The following is a 15316-nucleotide window of genomic DNA, read 5'->3' on the forward strand; positions in this document are numbered from 1 at the left end:
GAAGAACTTCTCTTTTCTTACTTTACACACGCGTGGACTACCCCCCTTATATTAGATACACTTCGATGACGAATGCACCTATTCAGCAGTCACTTTTCCGTGAATGGGTGTGTACATGCTATGTTCTACTTGACTACATGCCTAGGGACTGCGGACGTCCTCCATGGGCTCGCCGTCGGAGGAGCCAGACTCGGAACCCGAGTCCGAGCCAGACTCGGAGCCGCTGTACTCGTCCTCGTTGCTGAGCTCGGGGAGCTCCTCGCGGCTGACATCATAACCGAGCTCCTTGAAGCCCTGCTCGACCTCGTCGGCCTTGCCCGCGTTCGTGGAGACGGCGCCGATGGAAGTAGCGGGGTCAAAGAGGGGGACGAAGTACTGGTTGATGACGCGGCGGACGTCGTCGTCCGTGATGGACGGCAGCTTGGCGAGCATGCGCTGGCTGTGGTCCTTGCCGACCTCCTTGAGGGCCTGGTCAACGTAGGCCGTGGACGCGGCAGCGGCGACGGTCTCGCTCTTCCCGGCGTACGAGTAGATGAGGGATGCGCGGGAGCCGTCGACAATGTTCGTGTCGAGCTCGGTCTCGCCCGAAGCAAGGGAGCGGAGCACCTTGCCCGCCTCGCGGAAGGCGATGCACGCATTCGGCGAGCGGTACACGGTGAACTCGACCTGGCCCGCCTCGGGGTCGACCTGCACGTCGGCGCCGTACGCGAGCCCAGACCCGCGGATAGACTTCCACAGGTAGCTCTCCATCGTGTTCAGCACGCTGGTCGCCAGGATCAGCGCCGCGAGGTCCGGGTGGTCCCAGCCCTTCGGGCCCAGGGCGTAGTGGCACGAGTACGAGCCCTCGATCGCGGCCATGGACACGAGGCTCATCTTGCGCGACGGGTTCTCGCCGAGCGGCGTCAGCGTCTGCGCCGACGTCGAGAGCGCGTGCAGCGGCTTGCCCTCCGCAATCGGGAGGAAGTTCTCGCGCAGCGTGCTGCGCGGCTTGGGCAGGTTGGGGATGTTGCCGAAGACGGAGACACGCATCGCCGTCGGGTCGAGGAGGGCGGCGCGCAGCTCGTTCATGGCGCTGACGACCGCCTCGGGCTCGGTCTTGAGCTGCTCGGCAAGCTGGGGGAGGAAGTGCAGCTGCGTCAGCAGACCCTTGGCCTCGGACGGCGACTTGGCAGGGTCGAACGCAAGTTTGTTGGCGTAGCTCGCGGCCACGAGCTGGCCGTCGCGCTTCTGCCCCGGAAGTGACTGCAGGCGCTTGGCAACAATAACCTCGAGACGCTCCTTGGTGAAGACGGCGCCGGCGAGGACATCCCGCAGCCACGCGACCGCCTCGCCGTAGCGCTCAGCCTCGACCTTGATCGACACACAGAGATTCTCCTGGAACGCACGGCGGAAGGAGAAGCTCGAGTGCTGGTCGACGGTGAGCTCGTTGATCGCGTTGACGACCTCCTCGTGCGACATGGTCGTGCCGTCCGCGCGCTTCACGTCCGACTGGAACAGAGTGCCCTGGAACAGACCCATGTAGGGCATCAGGTGCGAGGGCAGGCGGGCGGCGTCGAAGAGAACGTTGATCGTGACAAAGTTCGAGGCAACAGACGAGAAGTAGACCTGGTACGGGAGCGGCGCGCCGTCGGCATCGATGTACTGCTGCACCTTGGCGTTGTCGGCCGAGATCTTGTCCCCAGGAGCGGGGTTGAGGGCGGTCTCGACAGGCACCCAGGTGAGGTCCTTCGGGTCGACGACGGGGAAGCTCGTGAGAACCTCCGGCGGGATCGGTCGGTCGCTCTCCTCCTTCGCGGCCTCAAGCTCAGCCTGCGCCTTCTTCAAGCCAGACTCGCCGAGATCCTCGCGCTGTTTCGAAACACGCTCCTTCTCAGTCTCCTCAATCTCCTTGGCCATCTTGGCCGAGGGCTTGCCGATCGTCGTGATCGAGGGGGCCGACGCGTAGTACTTGTCGAGAAGGGCAGCCCACTGGTCGGCAGTCCACTTCGACAGCTCGTCGAACGTCGTCAGCTCCTCGAAGGCAGCAGGCATGTCCTTGCCGTCCTTGTCGCCGTAGAGGAAGTCGGTGATCGTCGTCTCCATCAGGATGTTTGACGTACCGAGCTCCATCTCGTTGAGGAGCGAGCGGCGCTCACGCGCAAGGATCATAACCATGCGCTGCATGTCGATGCCCTCCTCCTTGACAATCTTCTGCATCTTGGAGCGGACGAGCTCGGCCATGTCCATCAAGTGCTTCTTGGGGACGTCACCGGCGTACATCCAGAGCTCGCACTGGTTGACCTTCGAGTCGGGGAAGACGCTGATGCTGGACGCCAGCGGCTCGGGAATCTCAACAAACTCCTTGCGCAGGGGAGCGGTGGCAGAGTAGGTCAGGTACGAACCAAGGACACCGAGAGCGGTCTTGGTAGTGTAGTCGTTCGGCTGCGGGCCGAGCCACACCGACATGACCTCTCCCATCGACTCGTCCGTCTCCATGAACTCGGCGACCTGGGTCTTGGACTCGGGCAGCTTGACAGGCTCGGCGGTGCTCGTCTCAACGAATGGACGCTTCCAGTCGGAGGGGATGATCTCCTTCTGGTTCTTCTTCTGCTCGAGAATCATCGGCTCAACCTTGCTGTTCAGGACGTCAAAGAGCTCGTCAACGTTGACGGCGCCATCGATGTGGAGGTTCAGGTTGTAGGGCTGGTAGTACTTGCCGTGGTAGTCGCGGACTGTGCGGAGGTTAGTCACCAGGCTGAGTGATATGGGGTGCGGCAGCTGCACTGTCCGCGCGTGTACTCACTCTGCTGCGCGGTAAGGATACGAAGCATCTTCAGCAGGCCGCCGGTCTCGGACCGGTAGGCAGAGGTCTCGGGGTAGAGGGCGCGCTGGTGCCTGTTGATCATGTAAGCAAGCATTCCTGAGACAGGTTGGGGCAGATCTGCAACGTTCCAGCAGCAGTCTGTCTCGCGTACTCACTTCAGCGCCATCTGGTCGTAACTCGTGTTCTCACGACCCTGCATCTCCGAGTACACGACACCGGCATCCTCGCCCTCGCCGTTGATGTGGTGAATCTCTGTAACGAAGCTCGCGTCCGTCATGGTGGGGTGCAGAATGTGGTCGACGTACACAGGCAGCATGTTCAGGAAACCCTTAGTTCCCGCCGTCGTGATCGTGTACGCGGTGTGGTCGTTGGCAGTCCAAGCATTCGTGCCGTTGGAACCAGCGCGGTTCGCGAGGTGGTCGAGGACACCCTTGTAGGGGTAAGACTTCGAGCCCATGAACACCAGGTGCTCGAGGGTGTGCGGCCGTCCAGTGTCGTCAAAGATCTCCGAGGCAATAACAAAGTAGCCACGGGTGAGTGGCGAAGAGTGGTTGCCGAGCGTAACAGTCAGACCAGTCTTCTCGCTACGCCACTTGGAAACGGTGACCGGAGCGTACGTCAGATCCAAGCTCTGAACGAGCTTGAAATCTCCGTAGTCACGAGCATAAGGCGACTTGGACGGCATTGTCCTGGTGTATTGCTGAGGTCGAGAGATAAGAGGAGCCGTGAACGGGTTGAAGGCAGGGGATACCGAGGCAGAAGCTGCGGCTTCGGCGGCGAGCGCTTTTTGCTGGGAGCTGCTGTGGATGCGCTGGAAGCGCAAGCGGGAGGCGGAGCTGAGAGCAGAAAGCTGGGGAGAAGGGGTGGTCCTGCGAATGAGAGCCCCCGATAACCTTTTTGAGAGCGTGCTGATCATACGCTCGCGAAACGGTGGTAAGAGGGATGTTGACAACGAGGTCGGAATAGCGGTTTTGGTCAGAGCTCAGGATCCTGCCGAGTACGTTGAATACTTGAGTCCTTGAGTCCTTGACGCAAACGCAAGCGGAACATCCCCGAATCTCCATACCACGTGGCAGACATTACGTCTGGTGCGAGGTCCGGCCTCCACTTGCGCTCACTCCAAGGAAAGTACAGTCAACCACCGTCATAGCCATCGCATTTCTTGTCATCGATCCAATCACTTTCGAAGCAAGCTAATCGATATCAACGCCGATCCAGTGACAATGGCTGTCACTGGATCTTCCTCCAAAACACCCGCTCGCGGGACGTCGGTGAGGGGAAAGGGCAGAGATAAAGGTTGGTTGCAAATTGACCGAGCCCTTGTTGACCGCATTAGCATCCGCCATCGAGATCCCCGATGACAGTCCGGTCGAAGTTGGAAGTGCCTCTGAAGAGGAAGATGAGTTCGAAGAGGTCGAGATTCCCGGCGCCGGCGTGGCCACCCCGGACGGCCTGTCGTCCGTGGCTGGACCGTCGACAGTCGCCACTCCGGATGCCGATGGTCTCGACACCTCGATGATGTCAGTGGAGGATAATAATGAAGACTTTGACGAAGACGAAGAGGAGCAAGTCATCAGCGTCGAGATTGGTGGTGAGACCCAGGAGGAAAAGGAAAAGCGCATCGCTCTGGCTCTGCGAAAGTGAGTTACAGCCCAAGCCACTCTGCTCATACGACCAGAAAGCCGATGACCGCCAAGGATAGGGCTCATCGGCTGGAGATTCACAAACTTCACACAATCAGCCAGCTTGCCATGGCTCGGTTGCGGAACCGGTGGCTTACCAATGATCTTCTTAAAGTAAGGGCAATTCCACGCAATCGACTGACTGTCAGGCTCGCCTGCTCTCCCTACTTCCACATCCTCTGCAAGCGGCATTCGTGATTCCGCCGAAACGCTTCCCGGACAAGGCTCAGCGATCTCGACTCTTCTTCGACGCTCTCCAGAGCCTGGTGACCTGGTGGTCACAGGCGTTCTTCGACGTATCGGATACAACGTCAGGACTCCGTACGCGGACGTGGGACGAGGTCCAAGAAGTCATCGATACCCTTCCTAAGCTTACGAAGCGGGACTTCCAGTCGGGTACTTTCGCCGGTCAATCCACACTCGGCAAGAAGGGAAAAGGAAAGAAGAAGGACGAGGAAGTTGATCCCATCATCGATGCTCTGACCCAAGAGTACGGCGGTGAACGCGTCCGGAGTGTCAACAGCCTTATGAAGAAGGCTCTGCAGCAGGAGGGTTCGCGAGATATGTCGGCCCAACTTTTCGTCGCTCTCGCACGTGCTTGTGGACTTGGAGCTCGGTTGGTAGTCAGCTTGCAGCCCGTGCCATGGAGGGCGGAGAAGGTCGTGCAGAAGAAGAAGTCTAAGACAGGTGCCGGCAAGGGTGGCAGATCATTAGCCAGCAGGCAAGGGAACGGATCTGAGGCCTCGGAAGACGAGGATGAGTTCGAAGAAGTACCTATTCCGTCGGCTGGCTCCAGTTCCAAGAGACAGAAAAGAACCTTTGGAGGTGGACAGCGAAGGGCAGCCAACCCGAACGACCTTTATCGTCTTCGACCACAGCGTCCTGCGCCCCAGAAACTCGGCACCTCGAAGTCTAAGAAGAAAACCAAAGAGGGTGAGTAGCCGGTGACAACGGAAGACTGACGCCCCTCAGACATGACGACTCAGCCCCCCGTTTTCTGGGCTGAAGTGTACTCCCGGTCCGACCAGCGCTGGATTCCCGTTGACCCCGTCGCGGGAATCATCAGAAAGAAGGCACACTATGAGCCCACCTCCGACAGTGGTCCGGTGCGCATGATCTACGTCGTCGGCTTTGAGGAAGGTGAGCGGGCATCATCATACTTCTGCTGACTCCGCAGACGGTTATGCTCGTGACGTAACTCTGCGGTACGCTAAGAACTTTGGTGCGAAGACAGCAAAGCTTCGGCCACCAAGCAAATCTGGCGAACCCGACTGGTGGTCTGGGATGGTCTCAATGTTGCAGCGCCCTATCCACTTGAACCGCGATGACCTGGAAGATGCCGAGTTTGAGTTGAGTCAGAGTTCTGAGGGGATGCCTATGCATCTGAGCGGCTTCAAAGACCATCCAATGTGAGTTAATAGCACTTGATGACGACCTAACTGGCTCTAGATTCGTGCTTGAGCGCCACCTGAAACGTGAGGAAGTCCTACAACCAAAGCGAGAATGCGGACGCTTCAGAGGAGAGCCTGTATACCGCCGCAAACATGTTCTTGCGTGTCGAACGGCCGAGAATTGGATCAGAGTCGGCCGCGTGGTGAAGAAAGACGCCAAGCCGTTGAAATGGGTGAAACAGCGAGCGGTCACATTGCAGAAGCGTAGGGCAATGCAGGCCGCAGTGGAGGAAGGGTTCGAGCCTCTTCAGCAGGGCCTCTACGCCGAATATCAGACCGAACTTTACGTGCCCCCTCCCATCGAGAATGTGAGTCACACATGACGACCGTTGCTGACGAGAAAGGGCATAGTACCGCAGAACGCGTACGGAAACATCGATTTGTACACACCAACTATGCTTCCGGCCGGAGCAGTTCACCTTCCATGTCAGTGTCAGTGTCCAGTCTGATAGCTAACAAGCAGATAAGGGAATAGCTAAGGTCGCAAAAAAGCTTGGGATTTCGTTTGCTGAGGCTGTGGTAGGTATCGCGTCAATCGCAAGAACGTTCTGACGTCAGACCGGTTTCGAGTTCAAGAAGCAGAGGGCTATTCCAGTTCTAACTGGCATCGTTGTTGCAGCCGAGAACGAGGACGCCGTGCTGGAAGCATACGAGGAGAGCGCCGCTGCTGCGGAGGAGCGCGAGAGGCAGAGGCGTGAGGACGCTGCTCTGAAGCGGTGGTCCAAACTCATCAATGGTCTACGCGTGAGACTGCGTCTCCGTGCCGAGTATGGATCAGCAGACAACGTAAGTCAAGCTGCTTGGACTGTCCACTGACGACCAGAAACAAGACAACGATCGTTTCAACCCGATGGCGAAAGCCCCGTCAACACCCACAGGCCCGAACGTACCCAGGACTGCGGCTTCCATTCTGCAGATGGCTGGCCGAGACGATGCGTCCAAGTGGCAAGATCGTGCTGGCTTATCACCTAGCCCGGAAGAGGAGATGGAGGAGGTCAAGGTGGAAGCGGAGCCAGAGCTGCCTGCTGTGGACGAGGCGGTGAAGGTTGTCGACTTTGCCGATCAACCCACGGAGGAAACGGACATCGACGCTGCATTACACGCTCACACCACGGACTCGGAGCCAACCGAGCTTGCAGAGGCTGGCCCAGTTCGACGTACGCGCGCGGCTGCCAGCGCTGGCTCCGGCACGCCAAAGATCATGCTCAGGTTCAACTCGCCAGCTGCGACACCAGCGAAGAACACGCGAGGCACGGCCAAGAGCGCCCGGGGCAAGGCTAAAGCAAACGGCAGGACGCGGGGTCGCAAGCGCAAGGCGTCGGAGAGTGAAGAGGAGGCTGAGGAGAGCGATGTGGAGCCAGCGCCGAAGCGACGCGGCCGAGCCCCTCCTCCCGCGCCAGCAGAAGGTGTGCGGCGCAGTCTTCGCAGTCGTGCGCCGAAGGATGCTGAGCAGCAGAGGAAAGAGGAGGAGAAGCGTGCACGCCTGCGAGCGGCACTTGCGAGTGACGACGAGGCGGAAGATGAGGATTAGAGGTTTTGTATCTTGTTGTAACCATATCTTCATGTAATCGAACACGGGTCACAGTGGCACACGCAGAGAATACATTACAACACGAGAAGAGCTACAGGCTAGGCGGCGCTAGCAACGGGGGCGGGCTTAGCCTTGGGCGGGGGCATCTTGTCCTTGTCGGCCGCCGCCTTCTCCTTGCCCTTGCCCGCAGCGTCCTTGTTCTTCTTGCGCTTCTTAAGCAGCGCAGCGCCGACGGCGGAACGGACGTTCTCCTTGATCTCGCGCGTCTCATCGATAAACTTGTCATCCTCAAACTTGTGCTTCTTGCGCGCGAGCTCCTCGAGGTCGACCTCGGCGAGGCGCTTCGCACCCTCTTCACCGCTACCGCCCGACGACACACCGAGCTTGCGCTCTAGCGCCTCGAGCTTGGCTGTACTCTCCGCCGCGGCCTTGGCGCGAAGCGCGGGGAGCGACTCGATCAGCTCTGCTTGCCTGAATGTTAGCTGGAGAAATATCAAGACTACAGCTAAGGAAACTCACTTCTGTGCCTCCTTGATGCTTCCGAGCCTGCGGCCATTCAAGTCACGGCACGAGTCCGTGTTGTCCGTCTTGGCCGTGCTCATGCGACCTCCAGCAGCACGGAGGTTGGCACCGAAACCACCCTTGCCTCCGAGCGTACGGGGCACGACATCGATGTCGATCGGGAAGCCGGGAGCGAGCTCGAGACCGCCGACGGGCTCGTCAAGCGAGACAAGCCGCGTACGCGTGCGCAGGTACGCACTGTCGAAGGGGAGGAGCTCGCCCGCCGGCGTCGCTCCGTCGACATGCAGCACCTGGGTACCGAGAGGCGAGGGAAGGCGGAGGTGAACGCGCATTTTGGTGGTTGTGTTTCGCGGTGTGAAGGTCGAGTTACGTGAGCTCGATGCAGGACATGTCGATCCTTGGGCACGGATGGGTGGCAAATGCATCCGCGAGTAACTGAAATTCAAGCTGGCATGCCTAACTGGATGTTATGGTTTAGGCGCGTCCCACCCAGGGCACACCACGTGCGGGACCTCCAAAAGTTGAAGATTCATGACGCTCAGCGAGGCCGCCATAATTTCAGCCTTGTTGACGTCCACCGCACTCCCGACAACAAACACCATGGGCCGGAAACGATCAAGAGGAAGCAGCGGGGCTAAGGCCTCGGGTGCGACGATCGACAAGATTGACAGCTATGAGGACACCATCGAGAAGGGCGGCGTCGACGACTGTGAGTTGCCATGGTCTCTGCTTGCGATACTGCGCCCTAGCTAACAGGAAGTCATGTTCAAGCGCGACCAGATCATGTTCAACCCGCGCGACGAGGAGGATGACGAGGACATTAACGGTGACATGGGCGAGGAGGTGTTCGGCCTTGAGGAGCCCAGGCGGCGCATGACCGCCGAGGACGATGACGAGGAAATGGAGGAGGACGAGGACGAGTACGACTCAGAGGAAGATGCGCCGACAGGCAAGCAACGGAAGGAGAAGGCCAAGGTTGACTACTCGACGAAGGGACGGTACGGCAAGGAGAGCGACAGCGAGGAAGCTGGTTCCGACTCTGAGGAGGAAGAGGGGTGGGGACGGCAGTACTACTCTCGCCCCTCCACCCGGCGTGAGAAGGAGGGTGACGAGTACGACAGCGAGCGTGAGGAGGAGCGCGAGCTCGAGGAGAAGGAGGTCCGTCGTCTTCAGCGCAAGGCGCGCGAAGCCGTTGCCGCCGACGACTGGGGATTGGACGATGTGCTTGCCGATGGTGACGCTGCGTGAGTCGATGTGTTGTTGTCCAAACTGACCCATCAGGCCTGCAAAGGAGGACGATGAAGAGGACACTAAGGTTCCCGTTCCTGTGCCGGAGACGCCGCCCACGAGCCGCTGAAGCTCGCACTGGTGCGCGACTTCCCGCTCGTCCTGCGCAAGCTGAAGAAGACGGCGAAGGGTATCAAGGCGATGAGCGCCGAGGCTGTCGGCGAGGAGAACCTCCACAAGGGTCTCGGATGGCTCCACTACCGTAAGCTGACCTCCTTGTCTCTTAGCTGATGACAGAAACGCTTCTTACCTACGCTACGACGCTCGCTTTCTACATTCATCTTTGTGCTCTCCCCGCCTCCGAGCGGCCAGACATGAGCACGCATCCCGTGCTCGAGCGCCTGCTGCAGCTGAAGCAGGGCGTTGTCGCCCTCGAGGACCTCGACTTTGCCGCCGGTTCCGTGTCCGACAAGGGTCCCGAGCTCTTCGTCCGTCCCGGCGAGGAGGGCTGGGATGACGAGGAGGACCCGGAGGAGATGGCGCAGCTGCTGGCCTCGAAGCGCGAGCTCATGGCGCGCATGAACGAGGCGAGCGGCATGGGTCTCCCCTCGGACGAGGACGAGATCGACGAGGAGGAGGATGCCAACCAGCTCTGGCACACGGCCGGACTGGAGGACGGCGAGCTCAGCGCTCTGCTCCAGGACGCGCAGGAGCAGGGCCAGCGCAAGCGTACCCGCGGCAAGAAGGGGAAGAAGGGAAAGAAGGCGCCTGCGCCCATCTCCCCCTCCGACTCGGAGGAGTCCGACGACGAAACCCCAGCAGCGTCCTTCACGCCTATCGCCGAGCCGTCCTTCATCTCAAGCAAGAAGAGCAAGAAGTCCAAGTCGGCCAAGGTGCCCAAGTCCGGCGCGATCGAGGACGTGTACGGCGACGCGGACGAGCTCGATCTCGCCGACGCGGCGGACAAGGAGCGCCGCAAGCGTTCGCTGCGCTTCCACACGTCCAAGATTGCCGCCACTGCTGCCCGCCGCACCGCGGCCAAGAACCGCATCCCCTACCGCGACCGCCAGGCTGCGCGGGACGCTGCGCTGCGCAAAAACGCCCCCAAGGGCAACGGCGGCGAGGACCTGGACGGGGGCGAGTGGACGGACGCAGACCGCAAGCGTGCGCGCGAGGTGCGCGACGAGGTCGCCGACGAGGACGACGACGGATACTACGACCTCGTCAAGCGGCGCAAGACGGAGAAGGAGGACGCGAAGCGCGACGCCCACGAGGCGTACCGCGAGGCCAAGTTGTGAGTTCCCTTGCTTACGGAGCACGATCAAGCTAATATGCAGCGCCTCGTTCGAGGACGAGACGACCGACGGGCCCCGTACCATCACCCGTGCCATCGAGAAGAACCGTGGCCTCACCCCGAGGAGGAACAAGGCCGGTCGCAACCCGCGTGTCAAGAAAAAGCTGGCGTTCGAGAAGGCCAAGCAGAAGGTCTCGTCGCAGCGTGCTGTGTACAAGGGTGGCCAGGGCGCGCTCGGCGGACAGTACTCTGGAGAGAAGACCGGTATTTCGACCGTTGCCAAGTCGAGAAAGTTCTAAAATTTGCCCAACTCATAGATCCATCCTGTCGCTGTTGCATGCATCCTTTAGCATCTTTCGAGCATGAGTTTGGGCAATGTTTTCTGCATGATAGTCTGCTAGACGAACATCTACTGTGAAAATTGTATATATAATGCCCCTGGCTAAAGGGGAAGTGTGATAATGTATGCACTTGCGTGCTCGAGCGGCCCACGCAAGTGGAGAGGTGCTGGAAAAACAAATACAACAAAAACAGATCAGCGTCCTGGTAATGAGGGCACAAACAAATGCCAGTGTGCGTTGCGAGAAGTGCTAAACTTGATGTGTATGACCAAAACCGAAAGCGAGAGCTTTGTCTTGTCCGAATGAAACGAATGCAAATCACTCTTCCTCCTCCTCTTCCTCCTCGATCACAGGTGCCTGCCGGGTCGCGGGCATTCCCCTCCTACTACGCGAGTTCGCGTTCGCGGTGTTCTCCTTGCCGCCCTTCTTCTCTCGCTCGGCGCTTCGGTCTCGCTTCTGCTCCTCTTTGGTGTCCGCAAGGTTCCTACCGCGGTCGCCGAACGGAGCTCGCTCGATACCGATGCCGATGCCGACGCTGGGTGGGGACGGACCCCAGTCGCCGTGCCGGTTCGCCTTCCGCACCGATGTGGTGGTGACACGAATGTCTTTCTTCTTCGTGTTCCACTTGTTCGTGGGATTGGAGGTATAGTTCGAAGTGGAGACTGAGCTCTGGCCCAATCCGCCGCAGAACTCGTCTTGCTCCGACTCCCACTCATCGTCGTCGTCGTCTGCGGTTTTCTTGGTCTTAAAGACGTCCCGAATAGGCTTCGGTTGCTTGAGACCGTTGGCGGAGGACATGAGACCAACAGATCCTACAGATCCTGCAGAAGACGTGGACGTATGCCCTTTGGCCAACGGGCTCCGCGTTCTATTAGGGTGCTGAGCCAACTGTGTCAAGCTACCTCCTTTCTCGTCGCTCCACTTCCTGTAATTGCGAATGCTGTTGTCTTCTCGACCTGTATCGTCCGAGTCGTAAGAGGAACAGTTCGACCGGATGGAAGATGCGACACTGGAAGGTCGGAGAGCCTTAGCCTCGTGCAGCACTTTAATGTGACGAACTCGCGTCGATGCTCCTCCACTTGCTGCCCGACGGTGATAGTCGTGGAGCGGGGAAGGCGGTGGCCGGAAGCTTCCTCCTGGTGTGCGAGGTCGCCGACTCCGGCGGCTCCGGATACTGCTTGCCCGACTGAGTCTTTCGCTGGGCGTACTAGCTCCACTTCGTGCAGACATGGCGCTCTTAGTGGATCGCTCGGAAGCCCGTCGGTTTAGGTTGAGACCGTCGAACTTGTTGATGGTGAAGTCTTGATTCATGGACGTAACAGAACTCCGGCGACTGTTCACGCCGGAGGACCGATGGCTGTAGATGACCCGCCCGTCGATGCTCGTTCGTCGGCTCGACCCCGGCAGAGAGGTACGCGACATCCCACGGGCACTCAAACCGCGCGAAGGTATCACCGGTGGCGGTCGAACTGGAGGTGGCGCTGCGTTCTCCTCCCGGCCCTTCCTTCTGCGTTTATCCTCGATGAAGAGGTGGCGGAAGGTCGTCCAAAGGGAGTCTTTCTTTGGCCCCTTCGGTTGCTGTGCCGCCTGTTGACCTTGCTGCAACTGCTGCTGCTGTTCCGGAATACTGCGAGCTGGGCTGACCGCCTGAGGAGGAGTCTTGGGCGCTAGATCGGTCGCCGCCAAAGTTGGATCGCTGTCGCTTTTGCTGACCTTGGTCGGCAAGATAGGCATAGCGGGCACACCATGGCCTAACAACGCACGCTTGGTGGGCGATTCGGCACGGGCAGCCTTGGAGTCTGCCTCGGGGTTCGGACGATCCGCTTTATCCGCGTGGCCGTTCTTGTTGACGCCGTGCTTGCCTCCAACGAAGACTGACGTTGCTCTCTGAAGCATGTTCATTGACTGCCGCGACTTGCGTTCCTTCAACGGGGATTGGTCCTGTGGTGTGCTGGGTGATGTTGGTGAGGCACAGGTCGACGGCGGCTGGAGCTGCGTCTGTTCCGGGGGATTGAAGCTGCTTGCTGTGGATGATGCAAGGAAATTCTCCTCGTGCGATCTTCGTCGCGATGGAGGTCCAGACCCAGTATACAGCGATGGCTCTGCCAGAGTCACGTTGGGAGTCGCCTTGTCGTTGTTGCGACGTCGACGGCGCTCCTTGCGCTTCTCCTGCCGAGATTGCACCAGGTCGTCTGTTTCTCCACGCTCCAGCTGTTTCAATCTCAAAATCCACCACATGGCAGCACTGGTGTCACAAGCGTCGCTTCTGACGCTGTGCATGAGTTGACCAGTGTCGAAACCCAGATCCGATAGACGTGAAAGCAGTAGCTTCTCGCTGGGCGTGGAGAACAAAGGCGGGCGATCGGCGTTGAGGATCTCGAGGTAGTCCTCTGCAGGGAAGGCTTGCCATTGGCTCGACATGGACTGGTGGCTATGTCGTCTTTCCATCGTGAGCTGGCTAGTCAAGCTGCGTCGCTTGGTGCGGAGCGGTGTGCGAGAATGTTCAGCCAACGGAAGGTGCGTATGAGACGACGAACGCTCGTCGATCATTGGCAAGCTGCTGGTGCTCAGACGCTTGTTCTCTCTTGGAGTGATCTGATCCTCGTCGTCGACAAACTCGACGCTCGAGTTCTTCGCCAAGCGGCTCCTGAGTGACAAGTTTGAGGTGCTCGACCCATCAGGAGCATGTCGAATCGTACTCTGCGACGAGTTGCGGTGCAGCAGCTCAAGAGTCTTTTCGTTCAGCTGGGGACATTCCGTAGGCACAGCGTCTTCCTCGGTTTCCGCAGTCGTTGGAGAAGTACTCCCCGGAGGTCGGCTTCCCCGGCACAGTGTCACTGAAGTCGAAGGACGTTTCCGATTGCACACTGTCCAGGTCCGCGTTGGGGGCCGGCGGTTCGATGATTTGCGACCGTTGCCGTGACGTGCGAGGCGAGAAGGGGAACGAAGAAGCCGGCGACGGCATCCCGGATCGCGAGGTATCCGAGAAACTCGTCTGCATGGCCATGGGGGAAGCAGGCACACTGGCCAACGACCTAGGGTCGTCCGTGCTGGTGGCGCCGGTAACACTGTCGTAAAGTGTCTTCTTGAACCATGGGTGTGTAAGAATTTCCTCCATCGAGGGTCGGTCGGCCGGCTCGTGCTGTAGCATACTGCGAATGAGGGAACGGGCTTCTGCGAGAAGTTAGCAATCAGCTTGGTCGTGCCACTCACCCTCTGAGAGCCACTCTGGTTCTTCGTATTCTCCCTTCTGAATCAAGTCCTTCATGACGCGCTCGTCGTCATCGTCGAAGGGAAGACCGCCGCAGAGGAGTGTGTACAGAATGATGCCCAGGGACCATATGTCTGTTTCCACACCGAGGTACTTCTTGCAGGCAAGCATTTCGGGAGACGCGTAGCCTAGCCTATCAGCTAAGATCGAAGCTATCGACTTACCTGTAGTACCGCAGTATGTGTCGAGCAGTCTTCCTCGCTGGTACTCTCGGGCAAAACCAAGGTCTCCGAGCTTCACTCGCATCTCTCCATCCAGGAGGACATTTTCCAGCTTGAGGTCGCGATGAACCACGCCTTGACGATGCAAGTACCCTACTGCCGTACACAGCTCTCCAAACAAACGACGAGCTTCTCCCTCTAACAGCCTACCGCGTTCAACGAGATAATCGAAAAGTTCGCCACCGGAGCAGAGCTCCGAAACCAGCCAAATGTGCGACTCGGTAGCGATAGTCTCATGGAGATGAACGATATGTGGGTGGTGCAACCGCCGGTGATGATGGATCTCACGCGTCAGCTGCGGTGTAGCCGACTTTGGGATCTTCTTTATCGCGCAACGAGTGCCCGTGACGCGATGGGACGCAATGTGGACGCTGCCGAATGTACCTGAAATGTCAGCTTACACAACCATGTTGCACCCACCTTCACCGATGACTTTGCCCAAGGTGTAACCCCCAACGACCTTGATCTGGTCCGATGCGAGTTCTCGAGCGAGGTTCTGGTAGGCATTTGCAAGCTGTTGTGTCAGCAAGACGTCACAACAACACGGTTCGGCTTACCTGAGCTTGTTGTGCGTTGGCGGCATGACTAGAATGGCTGTGGTTCTGCCTTAACCCCAATTGGGAGGCGACGGCCATTGTGACGCGTTATAGCATGCGCTTTAACGACGTCTAGCAATGCCGCCGAGCGCGGCGATGATGGAAGCAGGTAGTTGGGAGGTGCTCAAGAAAGAAGCGTCGCAAAGACGCGAACAGAAAACGAACAGAGCACAAATGAGGGTCGTGACGGGTTTCGAATTGGGCGAAGTTAAACCGACACTCGAATGAGTTCGTAACGGTTTGCGCGAGGACAAGATGGAGTGCAAGGAACAGGTAGAGAAGAAAAAAGAGGTCGTAATGTTGAGTCCCCGTCGTTGGAAGGGGCTAAATCAAATGGAGATGGTACGAAACGGGAGGTTGCCGAGGTGGGTCGCCCA

General features: G+C 59.0%; 6 protein-coding genes across 6 annotated transcripts; 3 read left to right on the top strand and 3 right to left on the bottom strand.

Annotated features, from left to right (window-relative positions):
* Positions 1-141: 141 nt before the first annotated feature.
* Positions 142-3719, bottom strand: A1Q1_01611 (cytoplasm protein; the record flags this gene model as incomplete). Its single annotated transcript, XM_014324650.1, has 3 exons — positions 142-2711; positions 2783-2874; positions 2959-3719. 3 exons carry the CDS (start codon positions 3717-3719, stop codon positions 142-144), a joined length of 3423 nt encoding a protein of 1140 aa, XP_014180125.1.
* A 307-nt stretch (positions 3720-4026) lies between these two features.
* On the top strand, positions 4027-7467 carry A1Q1_01612 (uncharacterized protein; the record flags this gene model as incomplete). Its single annotated transcript, XM_014324651.1, has 10 exons — positions 4027-4099; positions 4140-4443; positions 4601-5418; positions 5494-5625; positions 5663-5894; positions 5935-6244; positions 6296-6362; positions 6412-6455; positions 6495-6722; positions 6760-7467. The coding sequence occupies 10 exons, from the start codon at positions 4027-4029 to the stop codon at positions 7465-7467; spliced, it is 2916 nt and encodes a 971-aa protein (XP_014180126.1).
* A 98-nt stretch (positions 7468-7565) lies between these two features.
* On the bottom strand, positions 7566-8321 carry A1Q1_01613 (uncharacterized protein; the record flags this gene model as incomplete). The annotated part of the gene is made up of 2 exons (XM_014324652.1): positions 7566-7938; positions 7987-8321. The coding sequence occupies 2 exons, from the start codon at positions 8319-8321 to the stop codon at positions 7566-7568; spliced, it is 708 nt and encodes a 235-aa protein (XP_014180127.1).
* Positions 8322-8589: 268 nt separating this feature from the next.
* On the top strand, positions 8590-9346 carry A1Q1_01614 (uncharacterized protein; the record flags this gene model as incomplete). The annotated part of the gene is made up of 3 exons (XM_014324653.1): positions 8590-8698; positions 8750-9233; positions 9271-9346. 3 exons carry the CDS (start codon positions 8590-8592, stop codon positions 9344-9346), a joined length of 669 nt encoding a protein of 222 aa, XP_014180128.1.
* A 160-nt stretch (positions 9347-9506) lies between these two features.
* Positions 9507-10809, top strand: A1Q1_01615 (uncharacterized protein; the record flags this gene model as incomplete). Its single annotated transcript, XM_014324654.1, has 2 exons — positions 9507-10510; positions 10554-10809. The coding sequence occupies 2 exons, from the start codon at positions 9507-9509 to the stop codon at positions 10807-10809; spliced, it is 1260 nt and encodes a 419-aa protein (XP_014180129.1).
* Positions 10810-11169: 360 nt separating this feature from the next.
* On the bottom strand, positions 11170-14978 carry A1Q1_01616 (uncharacterized protein; the record flags this gene model as incomplete). Its single annotated transcript, XM_014324655.1, has 5 exons — positions 11170-13688; positions 13843-14025; positions 14065-14489; positions 14745-14857; positions 14901-14978. 5 exons carry the CDS (start codon positions 14976-14978, stop codon positions 11170-11172), a joined length of 3318 nt encoding a protein of 1105 aa, XP_014180130.1.
* Positions 14979-15316: the final 338 nt, after the last annotated feature.

Source organism: Trichosporon asahii, assembly GCF_000293215.1.
Source record: "Trichosporon asahii var. asahii CBS 2479 unplaced genomic scaffold scaffold00050, whole genome shotgun sequence".
Lineage (NCBI taxonomy): Eukaryota > Fungi > Basidiomycota > Tremellomycetes > Trichosporonales > Trichosporonaceae > Trichosporon > Trichosporon asahii.